At 38.4% G+C, this 12,418-nt stretch overlaps 1 protein-coding gene across 2 annotated transcripts in view; it reads right to left on the bottom strand.

Annotated features, from left to right (window-relative positions):
• The window catches only part of LOC106874902 (uncharacterized), a 51,956-nt gene that overhangs the window by 27,905 nt on the left and 11,633 nt on the right, over window positions 1-12,418 (bottom strand). The window contains exons 1-4 of one of the 2 annotated variants that reach the window (XM_014922816.2): window positions 7,341-7,490; window positions 6,173-6,301; window positions 4,611-4,822; window positions 136-411 (exon numbers count right to left, since the gene is read on the bottom strand). In XM_014922816.2, the coding sequence (XP_014778302.1) occupies window positions 136-267 (132 nt within the window). In that variant the 5' untranslated portion in view covers window positions 268-411; window positions 4,611-4,822; window positions 6,173-6,301; window positions 7,341-7,490. Of the gene's footprint in view, window positions 1-135; window positions 412-4,610; window positions 4,823-6,172; window positions 6,302-7,340; window positions 7,491-12,418 lie in introns of those variants that run through there. The other variant, XM_052966132.1, reaches the window with a different exon arrangement.

Here is a 12,418-nt window from a genome sequence, read left to right as displayed (position 1 = left end):
ATCCATGTCTTTGCCCTAAATGTCAACAATTAATATATCCCCAAAAAAAAACAAACAATTTAATAACTATAAATGGTTAAAATGGTTGATGGAATAGGTAGATTGGAGAAAAAAAAGAAACAGAAACAGACTTACATTATTGGCAGGCATACGAGGAAAATAGGCATTCAGCTTGAGCAGAACATTATTGAAGTTACATTCAAGTTCAATAATGTTATCCAAGAGAAAGGCCAAGGCTGATACAGCACCAGTGACGTTGCAACTCATTTTTTCAGATGAGTGAACTGGAGCAACTTGAAATGAAAGTGCTTTGCTTAGGAACACAACAGACAGCCTGGTCTAGGAATCAAACTCATTACTTAATGATTGTAAGGCCGATGCATCTTTGTAAAATAATTTTTACAAAAAAACCTGTTAATTGTGGAAGGACTTTTAGTCAAATGAATTTGAACTGTGGACTTTGACAATACAGTTCTATATTTAAGAGATGAGGAATTATGTATATTATTTACATTTGACGGATATTTGTCCTCATCTTGTTTGTTATTAACACGTTTTGGTTGATATACCCTCCAGCCTTCTTCAGGTGTCTTGGGGGAAATTTCAAATCTGGGTTCTCATTCCTAAGGTATTTTTCAATGTTGTTATTATTATTATTATTATTATTATTATTATTATTATTATTCAGGTCATTGCCTGGAATCAAACTCGGAATCTTGGGGTTAGTAGCCCATGCTCTTAGCCACTATGCCAATAATAACAATAACATTGAAAAATACCTTAGGAATGAGAACCCAGGTTCGAAATTTCCCCCAAGACACCTGAAGAAGGCTGGAGGGTATATCAGCCGAAACGTTGTGTTAACAACAAACAAGATGAAGACAAATATCCGTCAAATGTAGATAATATACATAATGTAAGAACTTTGACATTCATAAATTGGAAATCACAAGATTGAGTTTATTACCAACACATAAAATTTACATATTAATAATTTGCATAAGCAACACACACATATATGCAAGTTGGTAAACAGATGTTAAACAATGATGATAGCAATGAACAATTAACAAGTACTTAATTATTGGTTTACCACCAAAAATCAAACCAATCAAGTCAATCGCTTACTTAGGCTAATTAATAACAATAGTAATTTCAATATTCTTTAATGTTACTCAAATCAGTGTACTCATAACCTTTCAAAAACCATAAATTTCAAGTAAGTTTCTAATACTGTGGACCCATACTATCTGATTTACTACGACTTTAAGCAATTGGCGTAGGAGTGGCTGTGTGGTAAGTAGCTTGCTTATGAACCACATGGTTCCGGGTTCAGTCCTACTGCATGGCACCTTGGGCAAGTGTCTTCTACTATAGTCTTGGGCCGACCAAAGCTTTGTGAGTGGATTTAGTGGACGGAAGCTGAAGGAGGACCGTCGTATATATGTGTGTGTGTGTGTATATGTTTGTGTGTCTGTGTTGTCCCCCCCCAACATCGTTTGACAACCGATGGTGGCGCGTTTGCGTCCATGTAACTTAGCGGTTTGGCAAAAGAAAGCGATAGAATAAGTACTAGGCTTACAAAGAATAAGTCCTGGGGTCGATTTGCTTGACTAAAGGCGGTGCTCCAGTATGGCCGCAGCCAAATGACTGAAACAAGTAAAAGAGTAAAAGAATTGGAATATAATCTTGAGGCTCTAATGTATTTGGATCATAGCAAAACAGGATTGAATTTAGGTAAATCTTGATTTAAAAATTTGTTGGCACTCTGTCGAGTGTTCCAGCTGATCCGATCAACGGAACAGCCTGCTCGTGAAATTAACGTGCAAGTGGCTGAGCACTCCACAGACATGTGTACACTTAACATAGTTCTCGAGGATATTCAGCGTGACACAGTGTGACAAGGCTGACCCTTTTGAATTACAGGCACAACAGAAACAGGAAGTAAGAGTGAGAGAAAGTTGTGGTGAAAGAGTACAGCAGGGTTCGCCACCATCCCCTGCCAGAGCTACATGGAACTTTCGTTGTTTTTGCTCAATAAACACTCGCAACGCCCAGTCTGGGAATCGAAACCGCGATCCTATGACCGCGTGTCCGCTGCTCTAACCACTGGGCCATTGTGCCTCCACGATTTAAAAATATATCAACATCAATAAAAGCTCTGTAAAACCACTGGTGATAGTATCATGTAAAAAGCTCTGATGCTGGTGCTACATAAAAAGCACCCAGTTTATGCAGTAAAGTGGTTGGTATTAGAAAGGGCATCCAACTATAGAAATCAGGCCAAAACAGACAATTGGAACCTGATGCAACCCTTGTCAAGCCGTCCAACGCATGCCAGCTTGGAAAATGGATTAAATGACAACAAAGATGAATAAATGAAATGATTTATTTTAAACAGCAATCAGTGTAATGTAAGTGTTGTGTACCTCACTTCTTTTCCTCTTCTTAGGTGTTTCTTTCAACCAACCCTAGTCTTCTTATTTAATTTACATAGTTCATCATCTACAACTGCTTGAAGTACTAGCAAAATCTTCCTCAAGTCGCTTTCCTGGCACTTGGGCATATGAAAAGACATTCGAGCGAGTTTGTTGCCAGTACCGCTGGACTGGCTCCTGTGCAGGTGGCACATAAAATACACCATTTCGAGCGTGGCTGTTGCCAGTACCTCCTGATTGGCCTTCATGCCGGTGGCACGTAAAAGCACCCACTACACTCTCAGAGTGGTTGGCGTTAGGAAGGGCATCCAGCTGTAGAAACTCTGCCAAATCAGATTGGAGCCTGGTGTAGCTATCTGGTTCACCAGTCCTTAGTCAAATCGACCAACCCATGCTAGCATTGAAAGCGGACGTTAAACGATGATAACTATCATAAAAAGAACTCGTTGGCTGAAGTCGTATACACAATGCCTTAATAAAAGACGTGATGGTCACGTCTGAAACCTCTTTGATCACAGGTCTTGGGCTAGGTTGACCTGAGTTCATTTAACAACGAAAATAATAAATGGAAGGATGCATGTTGCAGAACAAATTAGATTCAGATAGGAAAAAAAAAAAAAAAAAAAAAAAAAAAAGAAAACAAAAAGCAAAACTGAAAGGAAGATAACGCATACTTATGTAAGGGGGATAATTTCATTGTAAAAAGAGTGATTGGACTTCTCAGATTAAAAAAGAATTTTAATAAAGTCGTTAGTCACTGATGATCGAAACAGTATGCGAGTCCATTATACGCGTGTGCGTGTGACAATGCTTTCATTGCATGCATTTGTATAAAAGCACCGAGCTAACAATAGTAATGTTTGCTGACATCTCCTGACTACAAACCATCTTCTGTTTCTGCACTTTTGAAAGTGAAATAAAAGAAAAATCCCTTATTTGGAAAACAAAATAAGGAATTGTGAAAGGAAAGAATCAAGAAGTAAAACAATCTCAGTTACATACGTATTCATCTAACCCATGTTAGCATGGAAATATGGATGTAAAATTAATGATTGAATCAATGCAACTTGAAAACTGGAGCTTAGTTTATCTTGAAATGGCCAATTCAACCTAGATGGAACTTTAAAAACTTAGAATATAATAAAAGAATAAATACCACGAAGTATTTTGTCTGATATTCTACAAATTCCATGAAAACTGTCTAGTTTGTTTTAGACATTTTAATTCTATAGTTCAGTCATTAGGCAGCAGCTCCTGGTTAGATAAAGAAAGCTTGGATCTTTATGAATTGTCTCACAACTCATCATGAATTTACTGTTCCTTACCATGGTAGGGGACAGTCTACATTTCACTTCAAACAGGACAGAATAAGCCAAGCCAAAAGTCAGGATAAGAGTTTCTCTATGGTGTATTATGTTTAGTTGCTTTTAATCAAAGGTATCCTAGCCATGACCATGACTATTACAGTGAAACAGCACAATCCAAGGACATTGGTGGTGGAATGTGTGGGCAAATATTAAGTGAAATAAATTTTCTCTTGAAAGAGAGGTTGATTACTTTGAAGAGAGAGAGAGAGGAGGAGAGAGAAAGATATGTTTATCTGAAACTGCATTATCCAACACCATCATCATATTAACATCCAGTATTCCATGCTTGCATATCATCATCATTTAACATCTGTTTTCCATGTTGGCATGGGTTGAATGGGATCACAGGAGCTGGCTGGCAAGCTAGAGGGCTGCAACAAGCACCAGTCGTCTGTCTGTATGGCTGGATGTCCTTCCTAACACCAACCATTTTGCAGTGTATTGGGTGCCTTGTACATGGCACTGGTACAGGAGCTTTTTACGTGGCGCCAGTATGGGTGCCTTTTACGTGGAACTGGCAAGGGCACTCTCTATGTGGTGCCAGCACAGGTGCTTTTTATGTGGTGCAAAAATTCATTGTAGCTTATTTTTTATGGCCAGATGCCTTTCCTGTAGCCAAACCTCACTCATTTTCAAGCAAGGAGATATTTATAGCAGAAAACACTAGTCCAAAGTGCCAAGCAAAGAGACTGAACCCAAAACCAAATATGACAAGTGAACTCCTGAACTGCACAGCCATGCTTGCAGCTATTAAGGAAGGGTAAAAAAAGAAAAAGGAAAACAAACAAACAAAACATCAACTTACTCTTATTTTCAAACCAATAATTAGGCGATTGTATGTATTGTCATTGATCATGTGGGATGGAAAGTCCTTGTGTAACTGTTCGATAATATTAATGACAGTGTCAAAATATGAGAATTGTTCTTTATGAACAATGAAGTGAATGGTGGAACAGGCAAGTCGTGAATGGCAAACATCCAATGATTCCAGGTGACCATCGTTTCGTCTGCTAATACCTTAGGAATAAACAAGAAACAAAACAAAACCAGTGTTATTAAACGTGTAGTAGTGCAAGATGGAAAATCTTCTATTCAGTGTTGTTGCTTAGCTTAGATCTCTGATCAAAGGAATTTCTGCCACTTATTTAAGAGTACATAATCTAATGTGTACTTTGCTTTTTTAAGACAGTAAGGTGCAGTTTTAGTGAGATCTTTCAGCTATTTCTAGCAAGCCAAACAACAGTTTAGTAGCTCCTTTGGAGTCCAATGTATCTTAGGTGTATTCCAGTAGGTGTTACTGTCAAAAAGTCTAGGAAAGAAGAATATAGAAGAATGAGTAACTAAGAACTTGACACAAACAGTATAGACAATTAGAAAACTATGTCTATGACTCACTGAAGAGGTCTAGTAAGACTGGAACATGTTTGGCATTGCTTCCCATACTTGATAAAATTGACATGGTATTAGTCACTGAAACCTTAATGCTACATTTACACCTCTGCATTAAATATTTTTAATTAGATGTTTGATGCTCATTGCATTAAACATGTTAACACTATCTTAAATACTGATTTTCATGTGAATGGCATCTCTGAGTAATTAACTTCAGTGGTTAATTTTTTTAAATGTGCTGATTTTAAATGCTTACTCAGGCAACATATTGTACACCTATCTTTTTTCATCATATCCTCATCACGATTTTGGCATGTATAGTGACTGAAACATGTCTGCTGTACATTTGAAAATGATTGGTGTAATATTAGTCATTACTCTATATTTTCTTTTCCTCAAGTATTTCTAATTAGATTTTTGTTTTGATGCTTGTTATATTAACTATCTCTTTCAAACATTGCAGTAATAAATAGACTCATGATAGTGCTATGATGTACATGCCTTTGCTTAACTCTTTTGTTGCTATATTTCTTGAAAAACACTGCCTTTGTTTCAATTAACTTTGAAAATAATAAGGAATTTAGTAAAATAAAGTTATTATTATTAAGCTGTAGTTTGGAACAAAAACTTATATGAAATTCTGATGGCAGGTTTTAATTTGGATCACCTTAAAAAGGGATGTTTGTATCACAGAATCAGGGTTGTCTCAGGCAGGTTGGCATCAAAAGACATAAAAGGTTTTAACAGTGCAAGAGGCATGAAATAAGTGTGCATTCAATTGTTGGTTGTCGTTATCTCTGCAGATTTTACCTCTTTCAATGATTAGAGAAATATATAAGGTACAAATATATGAAAGAATCATAAATATAATAGATTTGTAAATGTCATTTTTTTAAAAGTCTTATTTTGAAAGATCCGTGTTATTAGTTTTGATAAGACTTAAAAAGCATATGAAATATTTTTCAGAAAACTCACTTTGTATGATGGATTCAAAACGGTGATGGCATGCATAATCTAAGATCCAACTCTGCAGAAGTTTAGAAACTTCACTCATAATTTCCAGACATTCAGTCCTGGTTAATGATGTCCTGTCATTACTATTTGCTGTAATAATTAATTATAGAAACAATTGTAATAATAACAAACATGCATAGAAATTGAATACAATAAAAGCAAGTATTTCAAGAAATATGTTTTTCTTGTTGCTAAATTCTGAAATAATGGTTTCAAAATTTTGCACAAGGCCAGCAATTATGGGGGGAAAGTGTAAGACGATTACATCGACTACCAGTGCTCAATTGGTACTTATTTTATCGACCCCGAAAGGATGAAAGGCGAAGTCGACCCTGGCAGAATTTCAACTCAGAACGTAAAGACGAATGAAATACTGCCAAGCATTTCGCCCGGGGTGCTAACAATTCTACCAGCTCGCCACCTTGCTAAATTTTGAAATATCTGCAAGAACTGCACTATATTTGATGGCTAAAAGATGCAACCTAATTTTTCGCAGTACATATTCATGGAAAAAAACCTTAAAAGAGGCCTAACTTCGTATATAAGGCTTGGGGTGATTTTTTGAGATATTTTTAGGAAAAAAAAGTGTATCGTATGCCCCATTAAATACGGCGGTTTGCATGATATAGGACTAAGAAATGTTTCATGGTTTTATTACATTTTAGCAATCAGACTGTTTGTAATTTAACATTTATATATAATAAACAATAAGTTTACCCTTTAGAAATGTTCGCTAATATTATATTAGTTTTTCACTTTCGTAAAATATGAAGATCTTAGAACAAATTGAAACGTATTTTATAGTCGAAAGTTTGAATAAAATGTAAAATAAACAATTCTGCTGCATTTGAACTAATCACCAGGATTCAATGAAAACTTAATACACAAACAAACAATTTAAATAAAATACATTTCCTCTTAACGATGTAAAGACACGATGAAAATTATTAAACACTATTTGGCTTTGTTATTATAAATATTCAGAGCAAATGTCGTCATATTTTCCATGGTAGCCATATAAATAGATGCAGATACCTATTGAAATGGAATAAACATTTGATGTAAATGTCTGTGAAGGAAAACTATCTATTATATAAAAGATAATATAATATAAGATATATAAACAAACCTTTTAGTTGAGCGAAAACTGATTAACACTATTTCGCGCGCTAGAAGAAACCGTTTGAGTTGCTTCCCTTGTACCTCTTCATCACTTCTCTTCCGGAAGTTTCTCTTTCAAGATTATACTGGTGTTAAGTTCCAAATTTTGTATATATATATATATATGTGTGTGTGTGTGTGTGTAAGTACCTATGTATGTATATATGCATACATATACATATATAGGTACATACACACACACACACACACACACATATTAATAGACAGCAAAAGAATGAAAGAGACCTCGATATTATGTAAATAGAGGAATTTATCTGTAATATGTTATGTGACAATTATTCGGTTGTCATAATGACTCCGAGTTTCGGATGTCGGGGCGGAAACCTGCTCCGGTATCTCGTCAGTTATCGAGGCAATCAAAATATGCTATGAAAATGACCGTTAAACAAAGGGAAATTACTATGTAATTGCGAACTTTTAGGATGACAGTTAAATAAGGAGGAAAAACCGAAGGGGAGGACGTAAAAAGTAAAGAAGTAAAAATGCTCATAGCAATCGCGTATGCGCGCATGTACATACATACACATGCATAGCATGTACGTATTTTTAGATGTGTATTTGAATATAACTGTGCGCGTATGGGTATGCGCACGTGTGTGTGCGCATATGTATACGTGTACATGCATAGTTGCACATATATGTGCATCTATTGGCGTATGTGTGGGTGTGCATATATGTGTTTCATGCGAGTGTGAGTAAGCATATGCATATAGGCACATGTACGTGGGTGTGCGTGAGCGCATGTGTATGTACATGCACGCAAGCAAATTTATAGAAATTAGTACACAAGATAAGGAAATAATCTTCCATGCTAGAAAGACTTTACTTTTCAGTGAGAACGCAGAGTGGGTCAAGACTACCGATATAGAGGGTGCTTTCGATGTGAGCATGGGGGTCATATGATGGAGCAAGCATATGCGATCTCATTGGACTATTCCTACTCGATACGTTGGGCAAGACTTTTCCTTATGTATATTTCGCCATTTACAAAGATGATGCCCTAGCTTTAACTACAAATTCCAATGGACCAGCACAAGATCGCTTTAGGAAGGACATTATCCAAATGATGAAAACTTTCGGTCTTAGCATAACTACAGATATCAACTTGACGGTTTTCAATTTCCTAGATGTATCCTTAGATCTAAATAAGAATATTTATAAACCTTGTAGGAATCCCAACGATAGACTTAGTTATATTAATATGGGTTCCTACCATCCCCCCATAGTGTTAGCGTCTCATAAAGCGAGATTTCTTAAAAATTTAGTTAAAAACTTTAGCAAAAGAATTTCTAGCCTCTCCTTCGATAGGGATATTTTTAATAGCGTTGCTATAATAATGCTCTAAAAGATAGTGGATTTAGCGAGGAAATAACCTATTCTTCTTCCTCCTGCACCTTTTGTCTTTGAGAGTACTTTCGAAGGAGGAGTCAGCATGATTGATGGTGAGACGCCAGGCGTCACGATCCTTGGCAAGGGTGGACCACTGGCGATAGTCGATGTGACAGGCACCAAACGATTTTTTCAAACAGTCTTTGTGTCGCTTCTTTGGTGCCTCTCTGCTGTGACGTTCTGTGGTGAGTTCGTTGTACAACATGATCCTGGGCAGGTGATGATCCTTCATCCTGGAGACGTGCACTATTCAGCGTAGCTGGAACTTCAGCAGTGTGGCCTCGATACCGGTGAACCTTGTTTGTTTATTGTGGATAAAATCTCTCCGGTGGATGCTGAGGATGGTACGGAGGCAGTGCTGGTGGAACGCTCGAGGAGTTGTAGATGATGGCGATAAGTGACTCACGACAGACAGATACACACACCGCATACACACATACATGCATGCATGAGTGCGTGGGTGCATGCATACATACATATTACCCACTCTTTTTGAGTTTCTTGGATACGATCTTGAACTAAATGTACGGTCTGCCACCCCAGTTGCAGGATGTTTTTACGAGACACCACTCGTGTGAATGAACCTCAACTCATCCATCCATTAATTGTTCTTGTTTTTAATCCTGCAAAGTGTCTCCAACATCCTCCTCAATTGGCAAGCCTGGTGGGTGAGCCGAATTAGTCGCCCACCATCTGAGCATGAAATGGTGGCACAGCGGCAATCATTAGGCGGCACATGCACTCGACAGTTGCGCAAGGCCTTTAACATCTCTTATACCAATCATATATCAAACAAGTCACTATTATGGATCTTTACCGCCCGTCAGCCAGACAATGAAAAACAAGTAAAATTCGCAGGCCAGTGTTTTCATCGAACAGATCAGCCTGACAGTTTTTTTATTCTGTGGTCTCGTGGAGACGTTCAGGCCTGGTGGTGCGGCCCGCATGACATATGTTCATGGTCTTATGCGGGACACGGGACTGTGCACTATCTCAGAGTTGACACGTTCGATATCATCTCACACAGCCTGGAGTAAGATCTGCAGTTGGAGTCGACGTTCACGAGTTGTGTGGCATAGTTTAAAATATATGTAGTGAAACTAACACCTCGATCGCCATTACATACAAAATTACCCACTCCTATTATAGGTGCTGATTTTTTACACCACTTCGGCCTCCTGGTCGACGTCAAAAAACGTAGACTCGTTGATACAACAACCGACCTCACTGTACGCAGTATAACCGCACGTTTGTCCACAGTAGGTCCAGTCATGTTACGGAAAGAGACCAGCCGATTCGAAGCACTCCTCCGTAAATATCCGGACATCACCCGACCACTATTTAAACACAAGGACGTCAAGCACGGGATTACGCACCATATTGAAACCACCGGACCACCTGTTGCCTCGCGACCGCGAAGACTACCTCCAGACCGCCTGCGGGTCGCTAAAGAAGAATGGCGATAGCAGTTTTGTATCTAATGGCGATAGGTAGTTTCGCTACATATATATATAGTAAAAAAAATGCAGCCAATGCACCTAGTAAAGTTGTTGACGTTAAGAAGAGTATCCAGCCGTACCAACCATGCCTAAGCAGACACTGGAGCACAACTAAGTCTTCTGGTTTATTGAATCCTATTAAAATCACCTAACCCATGGAAGATGGACGTTAAATGATGAAGATGATGACAGCGACGACATATGTATAAAATCACGTACACGCACACGCACACGCACGCATGCACATAAATATATGTGAACGAGGAGTTATGACCTCAATTTTCGTAACTTTAGCATTCGTTAATTTTTTTGTCCAGATTTATATTTTGAAACATGAACAGGACGTCATCAACACTCTTAAAAACATATATCTGAAAACTGTTATTTACAGATAGACATTTAAAATAATTAACAGGAAACAAAATCGGAAAGGAGTGGTAATAGAGAATGATCTGAAACTTTACGTTAAACGTTCACAATATAATTGTAATGAAAACCCTCAAAAACATATGCCAGCAAAATTTCATTTAAAAACATGCAACATTTTTTGCAAAGTTACGGGTATACGAAGTCTGAGGGGGTACTGAGTAAGTTGAAATCTCTTTAGTAGAAGTAAAAATGACGAGGAGTGTACTGCCACCTTGTGAGAACCCTTACACAACATTTTAATCAAACAGGTATCAACTTGATGCAGAAGCTTTTCAAGAGTGCCGAAAGATTCTATATTCTTTAACTTGTTTCTGTCATTTGACTGCGGCCATGCTGGAGTACCGCCTTAAAGGGTTTCTAGTCAAAGAAATCGACCCCAGAACTTATTCTTTGTAAGCCTAGTGCTTATTCCATCGGTCTCTTTTACGAACTGCCAAGTTACAGGGAAGTAACCATACTAACATGGGTTGTCAAGTGATGGGACACACACACACACACACACACACAAATATACGACAGGCTTCTTTCGGTTTCCGTCTACCAAATCTACTCACAAGGCTTTGGTCGGCCCGATGCTATATTAGAAAACACTTGCTCAAGATGCCAAGCAGTGAGACTGAATTCAGAACCATGTGGTCGAGAAGCAAGCTTCTTACCACACAGTCACAAGTCACGCCTGCGCCTATATATATATATATATATATATATATATATATATATATAGCATCTAGCCTTCGGCCGTTTGGACCCTGTTGTGTCCATCACCCTGATTGGCACTTATTTGCGCGGCATTTGTCACCAGTTCCGTTTCGCGCCAAGGTGAATACCGACCTATAGTGGCCTGCTGTTAAGGTCACGTGAGAGAGTGTTTTTGTGCTGTTTCTGGAGCCCCTTTTTACCTATAAATAGCCCTGCTTCATCCACGCCAGTTTGTCTTCGATTTCAGACTTCTCACAGGTCTGGTCGTTTGACCACACACCAACCAGCCAGTTTCCAGCGACGACGTCAACACTACCGTTCTACTGTCTTCTACAGTCCCGTCGCCAGCGCCAACACCACCACCAGAGTACACACCAACAACAGCAACCGCGGTTCCTTCTCAACACTGTTTGTGTGGATTGTTTCCACCTCGAAAATAACAGCCAGAATCTTCTGTACCAAGTAACCGGCCGCAGCATCGACGCTCAACTTCACACACAATATGTGACACCTCAGCTCTGCTATTCGGCCACGACCTCTTGTGTACAGACATTCTACCTACTGTGTAACTCTTCTATGAACTGGTACTTTCTTATCTTTGTGTTCAGGACTCTTATACTCGATGTTACACACTCTCGTACACGAAGGCCTGTCTTATGTATTGTATTACTTATATTGCCGCATACACACACACACATATTATTGTATACACACTCTTGTACACGAAGGCCTGTCTTATGTATTGTGTTACTTATATTGCCGCATGCACGCACACACAGACACACAGTTCACTATTCTAATAAAACTTACTCTCTATATATATCTAACGGTTGTCTATCTCACTTTTCTTGCTGGTACTTGCTGGCATCTCACATACGAGCCCTCTTATATTATATTACATGTTTTGTAGCGACCGTGCGACGCGTTAAACGGAGCCTCTTCCAATTCGTCGCCATTCTCCTTTGGTTCGCACGGTTGTTATCTACACACACACACACACACACACACA

Source organism: Octopus bimaculoides, chromosome 1 (assembly GCF_001194135.2).
Source record: "Octopus bimaculoides isolate UCB-OBI-ISO-001 chromosome 1, ASM119413v2, whole genome shotgun sequence".
Lineage (NCBI taxonomy): Eukaryota > Metazoa > Mollusca > Cephalopoda > Octopoda > Octopodidae > Octopus > Octopus bimaculoides.
Note: the sequence above shows the minus strand (reverse complement) of the source record. Positions and strands in the feature narration are given on the sequence as shown.